At 45.9% G+C, this 14586-nt stretch overlaps 7 protein-coding genes across 7 annotated transcripts; 4 read left to right on the top strand and 3 right to left on the bottom strand.

Annotated features, from left to right (window-relative positions):
• Positions 1-438: 438 nt before the first annotated feature.
• AOL_s00140g17 (uncharacterized protein) lies at positions 439-2523 on the bottom strand (the record flags this gene model as incomplete). The annotated part of the gene is made up of 4 exons (XM_011127258.1): positions 439-1586; positions 1653-1951; positions 2003-2019; positions 2083-2523. 4 exons carry the CDS (start codon positions 2521-2523, stop codon positions 439-441), a joined length of 1905 nt encoding a protein of 634 aa, XP_011125560.1.
• A 1287-nt stretch (positions 2524-3810) lies between these two features.
• AOL_s00140g16 (uncharacterized protein) lies at positions 3811-5842 on the top strand (the record flags this gene model as incomplete). Its single annotated transcript, XM_011127257.1, has 9 exons — positions 3811-3872; positions 3936-4160; positions 4232-4283; positions 4337-4793; positions 4848-4911; positions 4972-5033; positions 5100-5248; positions 5312-5539; positions 5594-5842. 9 exons carry the CDS (start codon positions 3811-3813, stop codon positions 5840-5842), a joined length of 1548 nt encoding a protein of 515 aa, XP_011125559.1.
• A 913-nt stretch (positions 5843-6755) lies between these two features.
• On the top strand, positions 6756-8390 carry AOL_s00140g15 (uncharacterized protein; the record flags this gene model as incomplete). The annotated part of the gene is made up of 2 exons (XM_011127256.1): positions 6756-7401; positions 7453-8390. 2 exons carry the CDS (start codon positions 6756-6758, stop codon positions 8388-8390), a joined length of 1584 nt encoding a protein of 527 aa, XP_011125558.1.
• A 141-nt stretch (positions 8391-8531) lies between these two features.
• Positions 8532-10014, bottom strand: AOL_s00140g14 (uncharacterized protein; the record flags this gene model as incomplete). The annotated part of the gene is made up of 5 exons (XM_011127255.1): positions 8532-8618; positions 8670-9150; positions 9221-9573; positions 9662-9753; positions 9828-10014. 5 exons carry the CDS (start codon positions 10012-10014, stop codon positions 8532-8534), a joined length of 1200 nt encoding a protein of 399 aa, XP_011125557.1.
• A 739-nt stretch (positions 10015-10753) lies between these two features.
• On the top strand, positions 10754-11041 carry AOL_s00140g13 (uncharacterized protein; the record flags this gene model as incomplete). The annotated part of the gene is made up of 1 exon (XM_011127254.1): positions 10754-11041. The coding sequence occupies one exon, from the start codon at positions 10754-10756 to the stop codon at positions 11039-11041; it is 288 nt and encodes a 95-aa protein (XP_011125556.1).
• A 249-nt stretch (positions 11042-11290) lies between these two features.
• On the top strand, positions 11291-12284 carry AOL_s00140g12 (uncharacterized protein; the record flags this gene model as incomplete). Its single annotated transcript, XM_011127253.1, has 2 exons — positions 11291-11940; positions 11999-12284. 2 exons carry the CDS (start codon positions 11291-11293, stop codon positions 12282-12284), a joined length of 936 nt encoding a protein of 311 aa, XP_011125555.1.
• A 395-nt stretch (positions 12285-12679) lies between these two features.
• AOL_s00140g11 (uncharacterized protein) lies at positions 12680-13674 on the bottom strand (the record flags this gene model as incomplete). The annotated part of the gene is made up of 4 exons (XM_011127252.1): positions 12680-12717; positions 12778-12851; positions 12932-13340; positions 13398-13674. The coding sequence occupies 4 exons, from the start codon at positions 13672-13674 to the stop codon at positions 12680-12682; spliced, it is 798 nt and encodes a 265-aa protein (XP_011125554.1).
• Between the last annotated feature and the right edge of the window lie 912 nt (positions 13675-14586).

Here is a 14586-nt window from a genome sequence, read left to right as displayed (position 1 = left end):
GCCAACACTTAAGAAGTGGCTCCTTGGGAGCTCTGCGTTGGGTTTAAGGTCTGCTCTATCGAAATTCGATAAGTCGACCCAAACAGGGAGGTTTTGGGGTGACCCTCTTAGCGTAATATTCTATGGAGGGCCTAATTTCTGTAAGGAGTGCAATGTCGAGTATCGATATATTTGGAAGCGAGTTTTCAACGAGGCGGACCGAGCAAAATTATACTATGATCATATGAGCTTTGGATACACAAAAAGCTTCTATTTTATGGCCAGTTATTCATCAATTAAATTATTTAAATTCATGAATTCATCGGGGTAGCTTGTTGATTACGCAAACTTTGAACCTAATTAGTTTTATTACTTTCGGTGCGTGGATTCGTGCATGTCAAGCTCTTGCAGTTGCGATAATATATTTTATCAATCCTGGATCTCTTCCCTCTAATGGTATCAGTGTGACATGATGGTTGCCGCCCATAAAGGGATTTTAGGCCGCTCCTTGTACCCGTCTGTCCAAGTCTTTCTCCACCCATCGCTTCCTTCCTCGGCCGGGAGCGCGTATACCAAAGTGACATACCAAGCCTCCTTTTCGATTGACCCCAGTAATAAGGGGCAAACTGTTCGATTTAACAATAGGTTGCTGTTCGAATCCATGTTCATCGTCTCTCCAACCCTGTTAGTCGTCCCAGCATCCACAATGCCGACAGCACCGCTCCTAGAAACTGCGAATGCCTCGTTAACGGAGCCGAATCTTCCATCATTGCCCTCCGCGTAGATATCCAATTCTCTATTATCTCCACGTCGTTCGTTGCTAACCGTAAATGACCCCTCTGCTGTCTTTATTGGTCTTGCTGTTGTGATATGGTGGATCCTAATATGCCAGTTCGGTGTTTCTTCAGCAGGTGGTATTAACCATGTTTTGATACCGACGCCTTCTAATGGAGTCCAGGTCGATATTAAAACAGAGGTCCCTTCAATAACTTCTATACCATCAGTATCACACTTCTTCCGAGTTTTCCATTCGGCGTCGTCTCCATACGTGACGGAAAGCGTTGAATCTGGGGCAGAGCTCCAAAGAGAATAGGAACCTGTCGAGACTGAATATGCAAATGCGCTGCTATACGCGAATTTTCCATACTTTGCATCCGCCGCTCGTAGAGGGTAGTGGCATTGTTGTTTACTGGATAGAAGGAAGGTATGACCGCCAAGACGTGTTATTATATGACCCGGGTGCTTGAGAGCCACAGTTTGGGGAATCGAGGCTGAAGGAAATGGTTCTTCGGGACTGGTCCAGAAAGGATGGTCTGCCGGTACGGCTAAAGGTGCAAAGGAAAGCATTGCCCAGTATGGAGAACCTGGGGAATTGTAGTTGTCTGACATGAATTGGTTTGGGTAAGTGTATCCAATGGTTAGCGTGCCTGAAGGTGTGAATGCGCCAGGTTGCTTTGACCACCATCTTAGGTTGCGAAGGAGTAGGCCTTTGACGACGCCCCAAGTAAGTGGTGCGGGGAGCTCGACGTCCGCAAAGGCTACGGCGGCCCAGAAGCCAACCATGGCGAATTTGTAGGTAAGAGAGCGGCCGAACGCAATTGCACGTCCTATATAGACGGGTTAGAGGTGAAATTTGCCTATAAGCCTTTGAATTTTGTATGCGTGGAGCTTACCATCCTCATGAAAGTAGTACACAAAATTTAAGGCGTATAGCCTTGCCCTCTCCTTGAATTTTTCAGCGCGCACGGGATCCACGCCGCCCGCAATTTTTGCATAGAGAAGTTGAAGATACTGAATCGCGAAAGAACCGGAGTAGTAATCCATTTGAGTATAGTCTCTCGGACCGTCGTTTGACCATCCCTCTCCGCGATAGAATGTATCTAGATGATTCATGTCTTTCTCCATTCGATCATGGTCGTATGTATATCCATTCTTTGAAAGACCTAGATTGGCGAAGACTCGAAACCAGAGCCTTTATGTTGTGAGCATTCTTCCATGTGTTCTGCGTTCAACAAGGTCTTACCAATTGGTATTCGGCATCTAGAGCTGAGGTGTCAGAAAACCATGTAGGGGGGTGGAGTAATTCAATAAAACAAGACAGACCTCTTTTTCGGTAATATCAAAATATTTGGCTACGTTCGCCTTCTGCCTTTCATTCAACCCCTCCCAGAAGTGATCACCAGCCACCGCTAATGTGAACCCAATAGGGCACATTTCCACCATACGTTGGTCAGTGTCAAGCGCAGCGCCCCAATATTCTTCGTGCTCAGGGTCAGCCCCATTTCCTAACCCTTCGACAAACTTTTGTGCCCCTTCCCACTTATACCCCCCAGCTAGTAGCGCAGCGAGCGCCCATAGCGGTCTTGCGTATCCTTCGATTTGAGCAGCAGTTTCATCATACCGGGTTCCTGTTTCTCCAAGTTTCACGGCGCCGAAGCCTGGAGTCAGACTTGGTATTAAAGGGTCAAGAAGGGAAATACAGGCTTTTGCGAAGTCATCTCGTGTCGCTAATGGGTTTCCAGCAAGAGGGTTGAAGGGCTTCATTGCGAATTATGGGTTAAAAATACAACAAATTAATGTGTTGTCGGCACAAGTTTGAGTTTCGCACACTTACGTTGGCAATTGGCAATCGAGTCGATGCAACAACCACCGCTTATTTATTGCGATGCAATAATCATAAGATATATTGCGGAGAAATCTAGGACTCAATCAGTTCCGAGATATTAGCCTGTGGTAATAGCATCAACGTGGCTACCTTTGTCATACGATCCGGCTGCCTAATATAGCTAATAGTCTTTCCGAGCAAAAACCACGATACATATTCTACATTTTATACTGAACGAATGCACCTGATCCATGAGGTTGTCGACTTATAATTCCTAACTTTCGCTTCCCCGTCGATAAGCTTTTGGTGGGGCTCTTGGTCTGTGCTGGTTTTATTTTAGCCTATGCATTCCGGAATATATTATAAATTTAACCACTTTGCCATTTACCCCGGAATAGGAAAACAAGGTGATTTTGTACGACCATGCCATGACTTGGGGTGCGGGTACGGCTTGCCGATAATGAATTTCTCCACCAATCCGAAGCTTGCGATCATGGGTGTTGCTAGGATCAAGTATTTGCGAGTACAGGGGGAGGTGGTGTATCACTGTTGTAAATGCGCAGAAAGATTGATATCGGGCGAATGGGAAAAGCGGAAACAGAGGTATAGCATGTTTTGGCCATGGTTATGTAATAGTTTTGAAGTTGGATTTGCGATCGTCTAGCCGATTGAGTTTCGGTTGAATGTGGTGATATAGCTCTGAAGCAAGAGGGGACGGGAGATAAGGGACGGTAGTTAGTTCTCTGGGCTTAGAGCTGAATGGTAGAAGATATGTGATACTGTACAGTAAGTAAAAGATGAAGTAGTTGGGAACTGTAGTATGAACTTTATGGTAGCAGGTCTTAGCCCGAGCTTATTAAAAGACTAGAATCCCTCAGCTTCGGAGCTCCAGGTTTTTAAATTTCTCGCATCGGATCTCAAAATCAATCATAAATTTTCTGGGCCTTGTGTACGAACTAGGATCAAATCCCGAAAAGACGTCGACTGAAGCTCGCCGTCGGAGCTCTTAAGTTTATCGCAACTTCAATAATGGCGAAAGAACCTCGATCTGTCCGCTTTTTGCGGCGAATTGTCAAGAATGAAGCGATGACAACAGACCCAATTGAGATATACAACTGGAGGGTCTATCTTCTGGCTTGCGCATCTTGTTTTGGCGGTGGGTATACTCCTTAAACACGTTCTTTCGTTGGTTGCTAGCCTAATTGTATGACTTATTCTATCAAGGAATGCTTTTCGGTATGGATATCGGCATCATCGGCGGAGTGTTACAAATGGCTTCTTTCAAAAGGTATTCATCCTCCTGCAGTGCGCTCAGGTAGAGTGTGTATCATCGCACACTAATCATCAATAGCGCTTTCGGAACGGACAAACTCAACCCATCGGACTTAGCAAATACCAATGCGAATATTGTATCTTGTTTACAAGGAGGCTGCTTCTTTGGATCCTTGATTGCGCCATGGTTTGCAGATCGATTTGGAAGAAAGCCTGCGCTTCTCATCTTCAGCGCGGTTTGCACTGTGGGCGTTATCATTCAGACTGCTTCGTCGGGCCACATTGCCGCTATTGATGTTGGAAGGTATATATACCCCTGCAACCATCGATGCATCCGAGAGGTTTGAGAACATTATATTAAGCTAGACAATTTAGATTTGTCGCCGGGTTGGGGGTCGGGGCTGCAACAATGATTAATCCTCTCTACGTAAGTCGATCTTCGGAGGAAAATGAAAAACTTATAGCTAAGAGTGGAATTAGGTTTCGGAAAACGCACCCCGTGCTATTCGTGGGCTCTTAACTGGCTTGTATCAACTCTTCGAAACAGCAGGAATCATGTTGGCATTTTGGATTAACTATGGTTCCCTTCGTCACGTTGGAGGGCATGGGGCATGGCAAGTCTCGCTTTCAATGCAGTGCATGCCTGCTGTCTTATTGTTCTTCGGGATGTTACTCTGTGATGGTATGAAACGTATCAAATACTACTCCGAAAATGATTTCGCGCTGACCACCGTGTTAGAATCTCCTCGTTTTCTAGCAACTCAGGATCGATGGGAAGAAGCAACAGGTATCCTAACCAAAGTTCGTATGCTACCAGAGTCGGATTCATATATTCAGGCGGAGTTAGCGGAAATCCATGCGCAGCTCGATTTTGAAAGAGGGATTATTGCGGGGGCAAGCTATTGGGCAAGGGTGAAAGAGATGTTTTCGGAGACGAGTTAGTACTACTGAATAGTTATTACAATGAGGCGTTGCTAACGGAAGTACACAGGTAATAGAAGAAGAGCGCTGTTGAGTATCGCACTTATGGTTTGGCAGCAGCTTACAGGAACAAAGTAGGCATAACATAAAATATTGGGCTTATATTGAGGTTTGCTAGGCTAACTGATTGATAGTGCTATCAATTTCTATGCACCTCAGATTTTCAATAACCTCGGAATTACTGGTACACAGAATGGTGAGCCACGTCCTTGTCTATTTCGATACTACGATGTTCTATTCTAGCAATTAATACAATTCACAGGCCTTTTCGCAACTGGTATCTATGGTATCGTCAAAATGGTATCCTGCTTCTGCTTCCTACTAGTGGCAGTCGACTCCCTTGGAAGACGACGAAGTTTGATTTGGACATCTATTGGCATGGGTATTTGCATGTTTTATATTGGTGGATATGTGAGTATCAAAAATACTCTACACAAATGCATCTTTCAGAGTGAGACTAACAGTTCTGTTTAGATTCGCGCCGACCCACCCAAGCCCGGCCAAGCCGTTCCTCCCGCGGGATATGTTGCACTCGTCTGCATCTTTATATTCGCGGCTCTTTTTCAATTTGGCTGGGGGCCTGTTTGTTGGATTTATGTTTCCGAAATTCCTACGACTAGATTGCGAGGTATCAACGTATCTTTCGCTGCCGCCACTCAGTGGCTTTTCAACTTCGCAGTTTCACGAGCAACTCCTCCAATGGTGAGACTTTAATACTGTATTAAGTTTGGAGTTGATACTAACAATTTTCACTAGTTGGTTCATGTTGGACGATCCGGCTTCGGTACTTATTTCATATTCGGCTCATTCAACTTCGCGATGTGTGTCTTCGTCTGGTTCCTAGTTCCAGAGACGAAAGGAATTTCACTCGAAAGAATGGACGAACTCTTTGGAGCGGACAAACATGTTTCGGAAGGACTTGATCTTACGACTGCGGCTAGGGATCGTCAAGCTGTGTCGGAGAAGCAAGAATTGGCCGACATCGAACATATTGAAAACGTTTAAGACATCCTTTTATCACTTTAGATCCTTGATTCCGCACTGGCCCATGTATTTGTTTGGGGCCTGTAGGCACCCAAGTATGGATGTTGATGTGACTTCCTATTCTCGCATGTGTATATGAATAAATGAATTATTTTTACCTTTTCAGAACTTTGTGTACTGCCGTGCTGTAATATTGTAAGCGTGTGGTCTTGATCCAGGTGCTATTGGTTAAAAGGTACTTGGCCTAATAACACGGCAGCTGAATGAGGTCTAAGTTGAATGAGAAAGGAATTAAAGCCAAAAGAAACGCTGTTTCCTGATGGCTGTTGACCTGCATAGTGGTTTGTCTTCCTGAAACTGTGAGGCGAATTTGGATTATAAGTATGAGAAGAAGCTGTTTTGGTCTAGTGAATCCGCTTCTACAAGTCATAGGCATAAGCAGTATATTAGCCTATGAGGATATCGATATATTGATCCGGCATGGTCTCGCAAACCAGACAATTCGGCACGGCCGGACAGACCTGTTCTGTTCCGTGTTGGAATTTGCAAAAGTCTGCTACCTAATTGTGTTGCGGATGCAATAATCCGGACTTGGTTAGAAAGGAAACCCGTTTTATCTAGAGGATATCTGGGTGGTACACGTGGGAAACACTGGCCAAGTTTCAGAACGAGGGACGTAAAAAATGCTGCGTGACCTATCCTGGTTCTTAGGATCCGGTACCTGCTATTCGACATGTTTTATATTCTGCAGGACCCTAGTTGGCAGCCGTTGCAAATGATGTAATTGCGCACGCGACAGTCTTTTCACATCACATACAAACCCGAATCTTCAAAAGAAGAGCCTTTTCTCTGGGTATAGGTTTAACACGATATTTTCTATCGCTTCAGGGCTTTTTATTTGTTTATAGTGGCCGGTGCACTGGTTGAAGTCAGTATGTGGTCGATGGTACAGTATTACAAGCTTCGGAAGGTTATTGAGCAGGACCACGAGAAGCGCCAAGACCCTTCCGAACATCCTTCAGAGCTCCAGGTGGCCGACGACAGACCGGGGAGCAAAGATGCGAATGATGAGGATGGAAACAATGATGAATCGAACAAAGGGCTCAAGATAGAGGTAAACAGTCATGACGACCCCATTAACCCAAAGAACTGGCCGTTGCTCTCAAGGTCAAAAAACATAGCAATCCTTGCGCTCCTGATTGCTGTGCAAGCGTGGGCAGGCGCTGCTGAATCAATGGCCAACACGTCCGCCAGTCAAGAATTCGGCGTCAGTAAGGAAGCGGAAACTTTGTCAACAGCAATGTATCTTTTTGGCATTGGATCGGGTTGTCTATTTGTTGGACCATTGTCGGAAACCGTTGGAAGGAATCCTGTTTACCTTACATCGACTTTTTGTTTTCTATTCTTTGTCTTGGGGACGGCACTTACGAAATCATTCGGAGGGCAAATTGTGTGCCGGTACTTCGTCGGATTATTCTCCAGTGGAACGCTGGGTATTAATGGTGCTAGTGTGAGGGACCAGTTCCGCCCGGTGAAAAGGGCTTTTGTATTCCCGGTTATCGCGTGGGCAAATGTTGTTCGTAAGTTATATTTCGTTTCAAGAAGAATGGACTTCAGCTAATACCGCGTAGCGCCAACTCTCGCACCGATTGTAGGCGGCTGGATTTTACAGAATCCCAATCTTAGCTGGCGTTGGACAGAATGGATCACCCTCATCATCTCAGGTTTCGCATTCCTGGTTGCCCTTGCCTTTCTGCCGGAGACGTATCTGCCTATCATTCTGGACTGGAAAGCCAAAAACCTTCGACAGGTCACCGGGAAGCAATATTTTTCCGAGCACGGTGAAGAGAAAGGCTCATTCTGGAAGCGCCTAAAACATACCCTTCCGATGTCGCTGACCTTCTTCCTAAAGGAACCTGTTGTTACCGTCCTTGGAAGCTACCTTGTCCTGCTTTATATTTTGCTGTTTTCATTTCTATCTGGGTTTGAATATATCTTCAAGAAGACATATAATCTTTCCGACGGGATGACCGGATCTTGCTTCGGAGCGATAGCAGCAGGGGCTACCGCATTCACGCTTTGTGCACCTGGGTTATACTCATGGGCACGGCATCATACCGAATACGTTTCCGGCGCGCATATAAAGCCCGAGTTCCGTCTTTGGCCAGCAATATTCACAGCGCCACTACTCCCAATCTCCCTCTTTTGGCTTGGCTGGACGAACGTCCCTACAATATCGATTTGGTCAGGGCTCGGAGCATGCTTTTGCTTTGGAATCGTCCTGATAGCGATGTATGTCTCTAGCTATGAGTATATCATTGATAGCTATGGAGATCATGCGGCTATTGCGCTAGCGAGCATTACGATGGTGAGATATTTGATTGCGGGTGGGATGACGTTGGCGGCTAGACCAATGTACGAGGGGATTGGAGTCAAGTGGACGTTGTTTTTGCTTGGGTGTTTAGCAGTGGTGCTGACGCCTGGGCCGGTGTTGTTGTATATTTATGGGCATAGGATGAGGAAGAAGAGCAAGTGGGCGAGAAGTGAGGTGGGGGTTGTAAATGATTAAGTAGATTTATTTTATTTGTCAATTATCATGACATTTAAGCGTTTTTGTAAGTAAATCTTTGAATTGTGGGTAGAGAAGTTTATTACATTTAGTTAAACTCTGTGGGGTTGTATGGCGTTCCGAAATTGCAGCACAGGCGATCTAGTTCATACCGTTACGGAGATTTGGGAATCGGGAACCCTCGTAGCTTAACCAGTTGTCGCTGTTTGAAATTCCGCCCATGTGATCCTAGAGACTACATTAGATGTATCCGCAGCAGAAAAGTCATTGAATACTAACCTTTACGATTCTAACAAGACTGGTACCAGGCTGACCATCCTTTCCATGACCCTTCTCCATCTCCGGCCGGTCTGATCCCTTATCTCCGCTCAGTTCCCAGAACATACTGCCGCCCAGTCCCTCCTGATGAATCCAAGCTCCCTTCCATTTTGCAACTTCTTCGCTGTCAAAACTGATCATTTCCTTGGTATCAGGATTGTAACTCCAGCTTGCTAATAACTGTGAGTCGTGAGAAACATTTGAACCGGGAAGTGGCAGGGCACGGTAATCGTAGACTCCTTGCTCCCAACTTCCCTGGCCGACGCCACTAAACGCAGTACCGGGGCCTTGGGTATTCGTGAAAGATCGACCATAAAGTGGGATACCCAGGATGATCTTGTGTCTCGCAACACCTTGGTTGATATACCAATGGACGGCTTCAGCACCGCTAACTGGACCACCGTAAATGTTTGCTTGGTGGTTGGCCACGGGGTCCCAAGAACTAAATTCATAAAACTAGAGTGAGAATCACCGTATGAAAGATTGGGTGGATCATGGACTCAAATACCAACCCGCTGAAGTCATAAGCCATCAAGTTCCAGAAGTCGAGCTGCTCATCCATCGCCTTGACGTGCAACTTTTGGTAGTTCTGAGGTCCACATGGTGCAGCTATAGTCAGAAGGAAACGATAGTTCGCATGTTTCTTTGCCGCATGTGCGTCTAATGCCTGTCGCAGTTCTCTCAGGAGATCGACATATCCTCTCGCCTGAGCGTCATCAGAGGGATATTCGTAATCAACATCGAGACCATCTAGACCATAGTCTTCGAGAAGTTGCACCGACGATTCTACGAATTTTGCACGTTTAGCGGGGTCGATAACCACGGGGTGGAATTTCGGGGAGTATGTCCAGCCGCCAATCGAAATCTAAGTGATGACGTCAGTTAGCGAGTTTTCCCGGAAGATGCCGAGAAAGGTGTTGGGAGGTGTTGTATTTGAAGGTGCAATGTCGTACAAGAACTTTGAGATGGCGTTTCTGCTTCTTCAGGTTGTAGATAGCCTTGAAGTTGCCATAGAGATTGGATTGAGCCTCATTCCAGGAGTCACCTGTTTTAAGTCCCCGAGTTATTAACCTTATAGCCACGTTGGACGGTCGAACGCCGTCGTTGGGGGCACCATACCCGGGTAGTGGATATCCTTATCAGACCAGGCGTCGCTGAGCTTAACTTCTCCGGAATCAGGAGATAGATCGGCGAATGCGTATAAAATATGCGTCAGGTCATCTGCGGGGATGAGTGAAGGAGGGAATTTCCTTCCGTAGATACCCCAATTGACGAAGTAGCCGACTGAGAACTTGCCGCCTGACATGGTGAGAGTTTACGAAGTGAGGGGTTGCAATTGGTATGCGGGGTATGTGAAGTAAGCTGAGGGGCAACGCATTCTTAGGTTGTAGATTTCAACCATTGAAATATTTGTATTGCCCAGGTGCTGCCATGGCTGGGAGTCAATTGACTGGTTCGTTCTGTCATCCTATCAAAGAATTTTTTCTTCTATGGCGCGCTGGCCCTCAGCTCTACTCAGCTCCAGCACGGTGATTACGTATGTTCGCGCATCAGTCTCATCGGCCCTGGTTCAAAAGAAACATTCGGTCCCTCAATCGCACTATGTCTCCCCAAATCCAGTTAGCCTAGAATTGAACGTTCGCTCTCGCTAGCAAACGGTTAAGGCTTGGCATATCATGCCAGAACCGACGCAACCATTCTGATACTCATTGAGCCGTTTTCTCATGATAAAATATGTTTTTATGTGAAAATTCTGCAGTTTTATACGCCGTAGTTGCTTTTAGTAAATTGCGATAAGAGTGGAGCTAGCTCCAAACTAGTATACGTGCGGGGTGAATGTAGAACAAAGCTGATATAGATCACTCGATTCTAGCCAGCCCGAAAGTGTATAAAACGGCAGTCATGGCCCGTTACTTTTCCCGTCTTTCAATCCTGCACTTCGATATTGTCAGTAGAAAAACCTATTAATAGAACCAGTTTTGCAAGATTGCAATATTTTTTTCTCTACGAAGAAAAAAATTCTGCTATTATCTTTTCTAATCACGATGTCAACCTTTCCAATTACCGCTAGGGTTGAAAACAAGAACCTTGTTATCAGTTGGACAAACCAACCCAATGTCCGATATTTGGATATACAGCTACAGCGGACTATCAAAGACAATGCTAAACCCTATTATACGAAGCGTGTATCGTGTGATGTTGACGCGCTGGTATTGACGCCGGAAGATTATGCAGCTGGCCACACCGCCTATGCTCTTGTACCCAGATACGTTTTTGCATATCCGGTGCTCGCTCCGGCTTCTGTCGACGCTCACGTCGACTTCGAATCATAAAAAGCATGGACTGATGGCCCAATCAATGACTTCGGTGTCAAACTTGGTAAAAATACTTCTCTTGCTCGCTGGAGCAACACTTGGGGTTCAGTCGGATACTTTTTTAATGGCGTCGTTTGGACGGGCCCAAATGGGGCAATTGCTTCTACTGGAGATGGACGGCCTTGTAATCATGTCGTGCTGGATTTGGGCGATGCTAAAGTGGCTAGTGGGGGCAATGGGACCGCGATTACCTCTCCTTTTAACGGGATGGAGGACCCACAAAAATCTTTTTTTATCGGAGAAGATGGATCGGTCAACATTCTCAGAATACTACTACCAGAAGAAGATACCTATAATCCTGGAGAAACCACTACTGTTGCTCCCGCCAAATCCGCCATGACAATAGGCGGTGGCAGCGTTTGCGTTGTCTATCATTCTTTTGATTCTTTCAAAGGTAATTGTTGGGATGCATGGTGGGTATCACCGGATGGTCATCTCAGTCACGTTCAATGTCTCGGCGCGCCTCAGACTTCTCCAAAGACTTGGGGTCGAACAAAAGTTTGGCATGATGACGACAGTGTGTCTGCTTTGACGGTACAAAGTCTTAAGGTGTATGTATATGGAAGCGAACCTGAAGATAACAGCGACTTTATAATGTGGTTTGTTGCAAAGCATGGCACCGGCCAAAAGGGTACTTTATACCAGACTAGTAGGGTTGCCGGCGAGGTTTCGACGGCTGAAGTGCAACAAGACGACTCGGAATGCTTTGTTGCCCCTGGTTCGGGTATTTCATCTGAGAGGTCAGATAACGGACCTATAGTGGCTTGGATCACAGCCGATGGAGCGGTTATGACTCTTCTGCAAGATTTTAAAGTTGAGAATGATCCAGTCTTCAACCAAATTGCACCACCTGGAAGGTATGTTATTGCTTCGGTCTAGATCATGTCAGTATGGAACTCTAATATCTCTTTCTAGTGCTGCTTTGGAATCTACCGTTCGTCTCAATGGACCATACATATGGTGGTTTGGACCAAATTACGAGTTAATAGGGGCGTACAGCTCCAATCGCTTCCAGAAGGATGTCGAATGGAAAGATGTAACTTGGAGTACCTGGGAAGTTCTGCCTGCTGGAGTAGGAAGAAAAGGGAAAGATTCTATTGCTAGCAGTGAATATCCCGGAGCGGTTTGGTTCGCTGGCGCGGATGACCTCCCGCATAGTATTTTCTTGGACGATTCGAACCAGGATGACATGTGGGAGTAGTTGGTTTACTTGAAGTGACATGTTTTCATATTTGGGAAGGTTAAACTATAGAGTAATTGGAATTATTAGTTGTCATTATCTAAGTCCTGCACCTTAATATTCTTATTATATGGAGTAGAAGCGATGTTGGATTTTAAGGATCGTTTGTGTTGTCCCCGGATTGTTTCGTGATTTTACACAACCACCCGGCTGGCCTGGTCTCGCAAACGGCTGGCCTTAGTCTGTAACTCTGGTCTGTAGTCTGACTAAACCCTGAAACTCTAGTGACTTCAATGCAACTCCCTATGAGATCTAGAATCTTCCTTATGTCTTTGCACTATATTGTTTTATATCTTTTTAGTTCTCTGTTTTGGTTGACCTTTATCACGGTGGAATTTATAGGCCAATTGATTCGATCAGGATTCTAAGACGTTTGGGAGATCTCCTTGGTAGACTTGAACGATTGGGTTAGCGATTTCCCCCGATAACGTTTATGGTAGATAGCTCTACTTACAGACTTTGCAGTATTCCCCGGCTAATATTCTGACACCGTCCTGTCCGACACAGTCCTGTGTTAAAGTCCAAGTGCTATTCAAATCACGGCGAAGTCAATACCTCTGATCTCCTATTTTGTATCGCGAAAAGGGTAGCATATGGAGCAGACCCACATAAGGCAGTATGCATTCTCATCCCTCACAAATCGGGATGTTAACGTAGTAGAACTATTACAACTACGCCCTACAGTCCCCGGCGGAAACGAAAAAGTGTATACATAACTAGCGCCGCCGGATTCTTCGTCGAGAGAATAAATGAGTTCTGATGAGAGGAAACCTACGCCCCCAAATGTTGATTCTGCATAGTAAGTCGAGCCCTTCATTACGATATTGATATAATCTATCCTTTCTTGAGGTTCCTGGACCCAACCGGTTGGCGCGCAGTTGCCACCGTCGGTACTGACTTGGGTGTAATTAAATCCGACTACACCATTTGATATGACCCAAGGGGTGGTGGCTGTTGGTGGTGTGGTTGTGGTCCCGGTACCGGTTGCCGTTTCGGTCGTTTGGGTGGGCCTTGAGACTAGACGGATAGTTAGTACTGAGAGAAGCCCGATACGGACTTTGATAGTAAGCTTACTAGAAGTCATTATGCTACTCGTCGCAGCAGGCGACTGGGATGAATTCTTCCTTCCAAGCACAATGCCTAGGCCCGCTGCTAGAGCAATAACCACAACTACCAAGACGATAATCGGTAGTAGAAATAGAAAGGCGCGTTTCGATATTCCGCATATCTTGCTAGCGCTTAGCCGCCCGGGATCGTCTTCTATAGATTGACCCTGAAAGTGTTCTGGAACAGGTGGAGGTATTGGTGGGGCAGCTTTGTCTGATGATGCGAACCAGGTTGACCCGGCCATCTTGCGCTAGCCGACTGGGATCTAATTTCCTAGCTTTGTAGTTTCTTTGGGGTATTTGATATCAAAATTTGAGACTCGTACTCGGAGTTACTCATCGCGATACGGGTAGCGCCATGAGGGGAAGCGACAATCCTTCTGCCGATGGGTCAGGGACGCTTTTGTAGTTTTTCTAGTGCAGGAGCTGTAGCTGCGATTGCCGCGAACCTTCTTGGTGAAGCGGCTGAAATGCAGGAGCCTCGCACTTCAACTTGGCAATTTAAGCCCTATGGCAACCACGCTACTTCCAACGACGGTAAGTTCCAAGCAAATAACTTATCACAGGCAAGTCTAAGTGTGAAAGCTGTCGCAAAGTATCTCTTCGATATCACTAGGTTGAAGATTTTAGATGTTTTAGGATTAACTGCCGTTCGATTTCAAGCACAACCGAAAATCGTGACCGAAGCTCATAAAACACAACAAAGCGCCACTAAATAGAGTGAATAACCAAACACCTACGCCGATGGGTCTGGAAAAGCTCTTACGGCCCAAACTCGCCGAAATGCGAGCTACGTATCATAATCTCCAAGGGCAAAACGGGTTAACGTATACAGATATCTAGCCGTCATCTATGGCGCCATGGCCCGGAATATCCATTCGTAGAGAGGCACTATTGCTCCGACATTTGTGGCCTGTTGGAGTGCAAAGGGTAGAGTAGGCGAGATGCTATTACGAATATTGAGTAACCTCTAATCAATGAGCTAGAGGTCGAAACTTTCTATACCCGTGGTTCCAATTGGGGGACGGCGCTCTGGGACCGAGACCAATTATGGCAGACCCGAAAATATTCGAATTTGTGGAGGCAACACGCCAGATGCTAGAAACCCAACAGTATTCAAGAAAAGGCCCTTCACGGAAGAAGCGAAGGTGAAACAG

This window comes from Orbilia oligospora, assembly GCF_000225545.1.
Source record: "Orbilia oligospora ATCC 24927 unplaced genomic scaffold scaffold00140, whole genome shotgun sequence".
Lineage (NCBI taxonomy): Eukaryota > Fungi > Ascomycota > Orbiliomycetes > Orbiliales > Orbiliaceae > Orbilia > Orbilia oligospora.
This window is presented reverse-complemented; position numbering and strand designations above follow the sequence as displayed.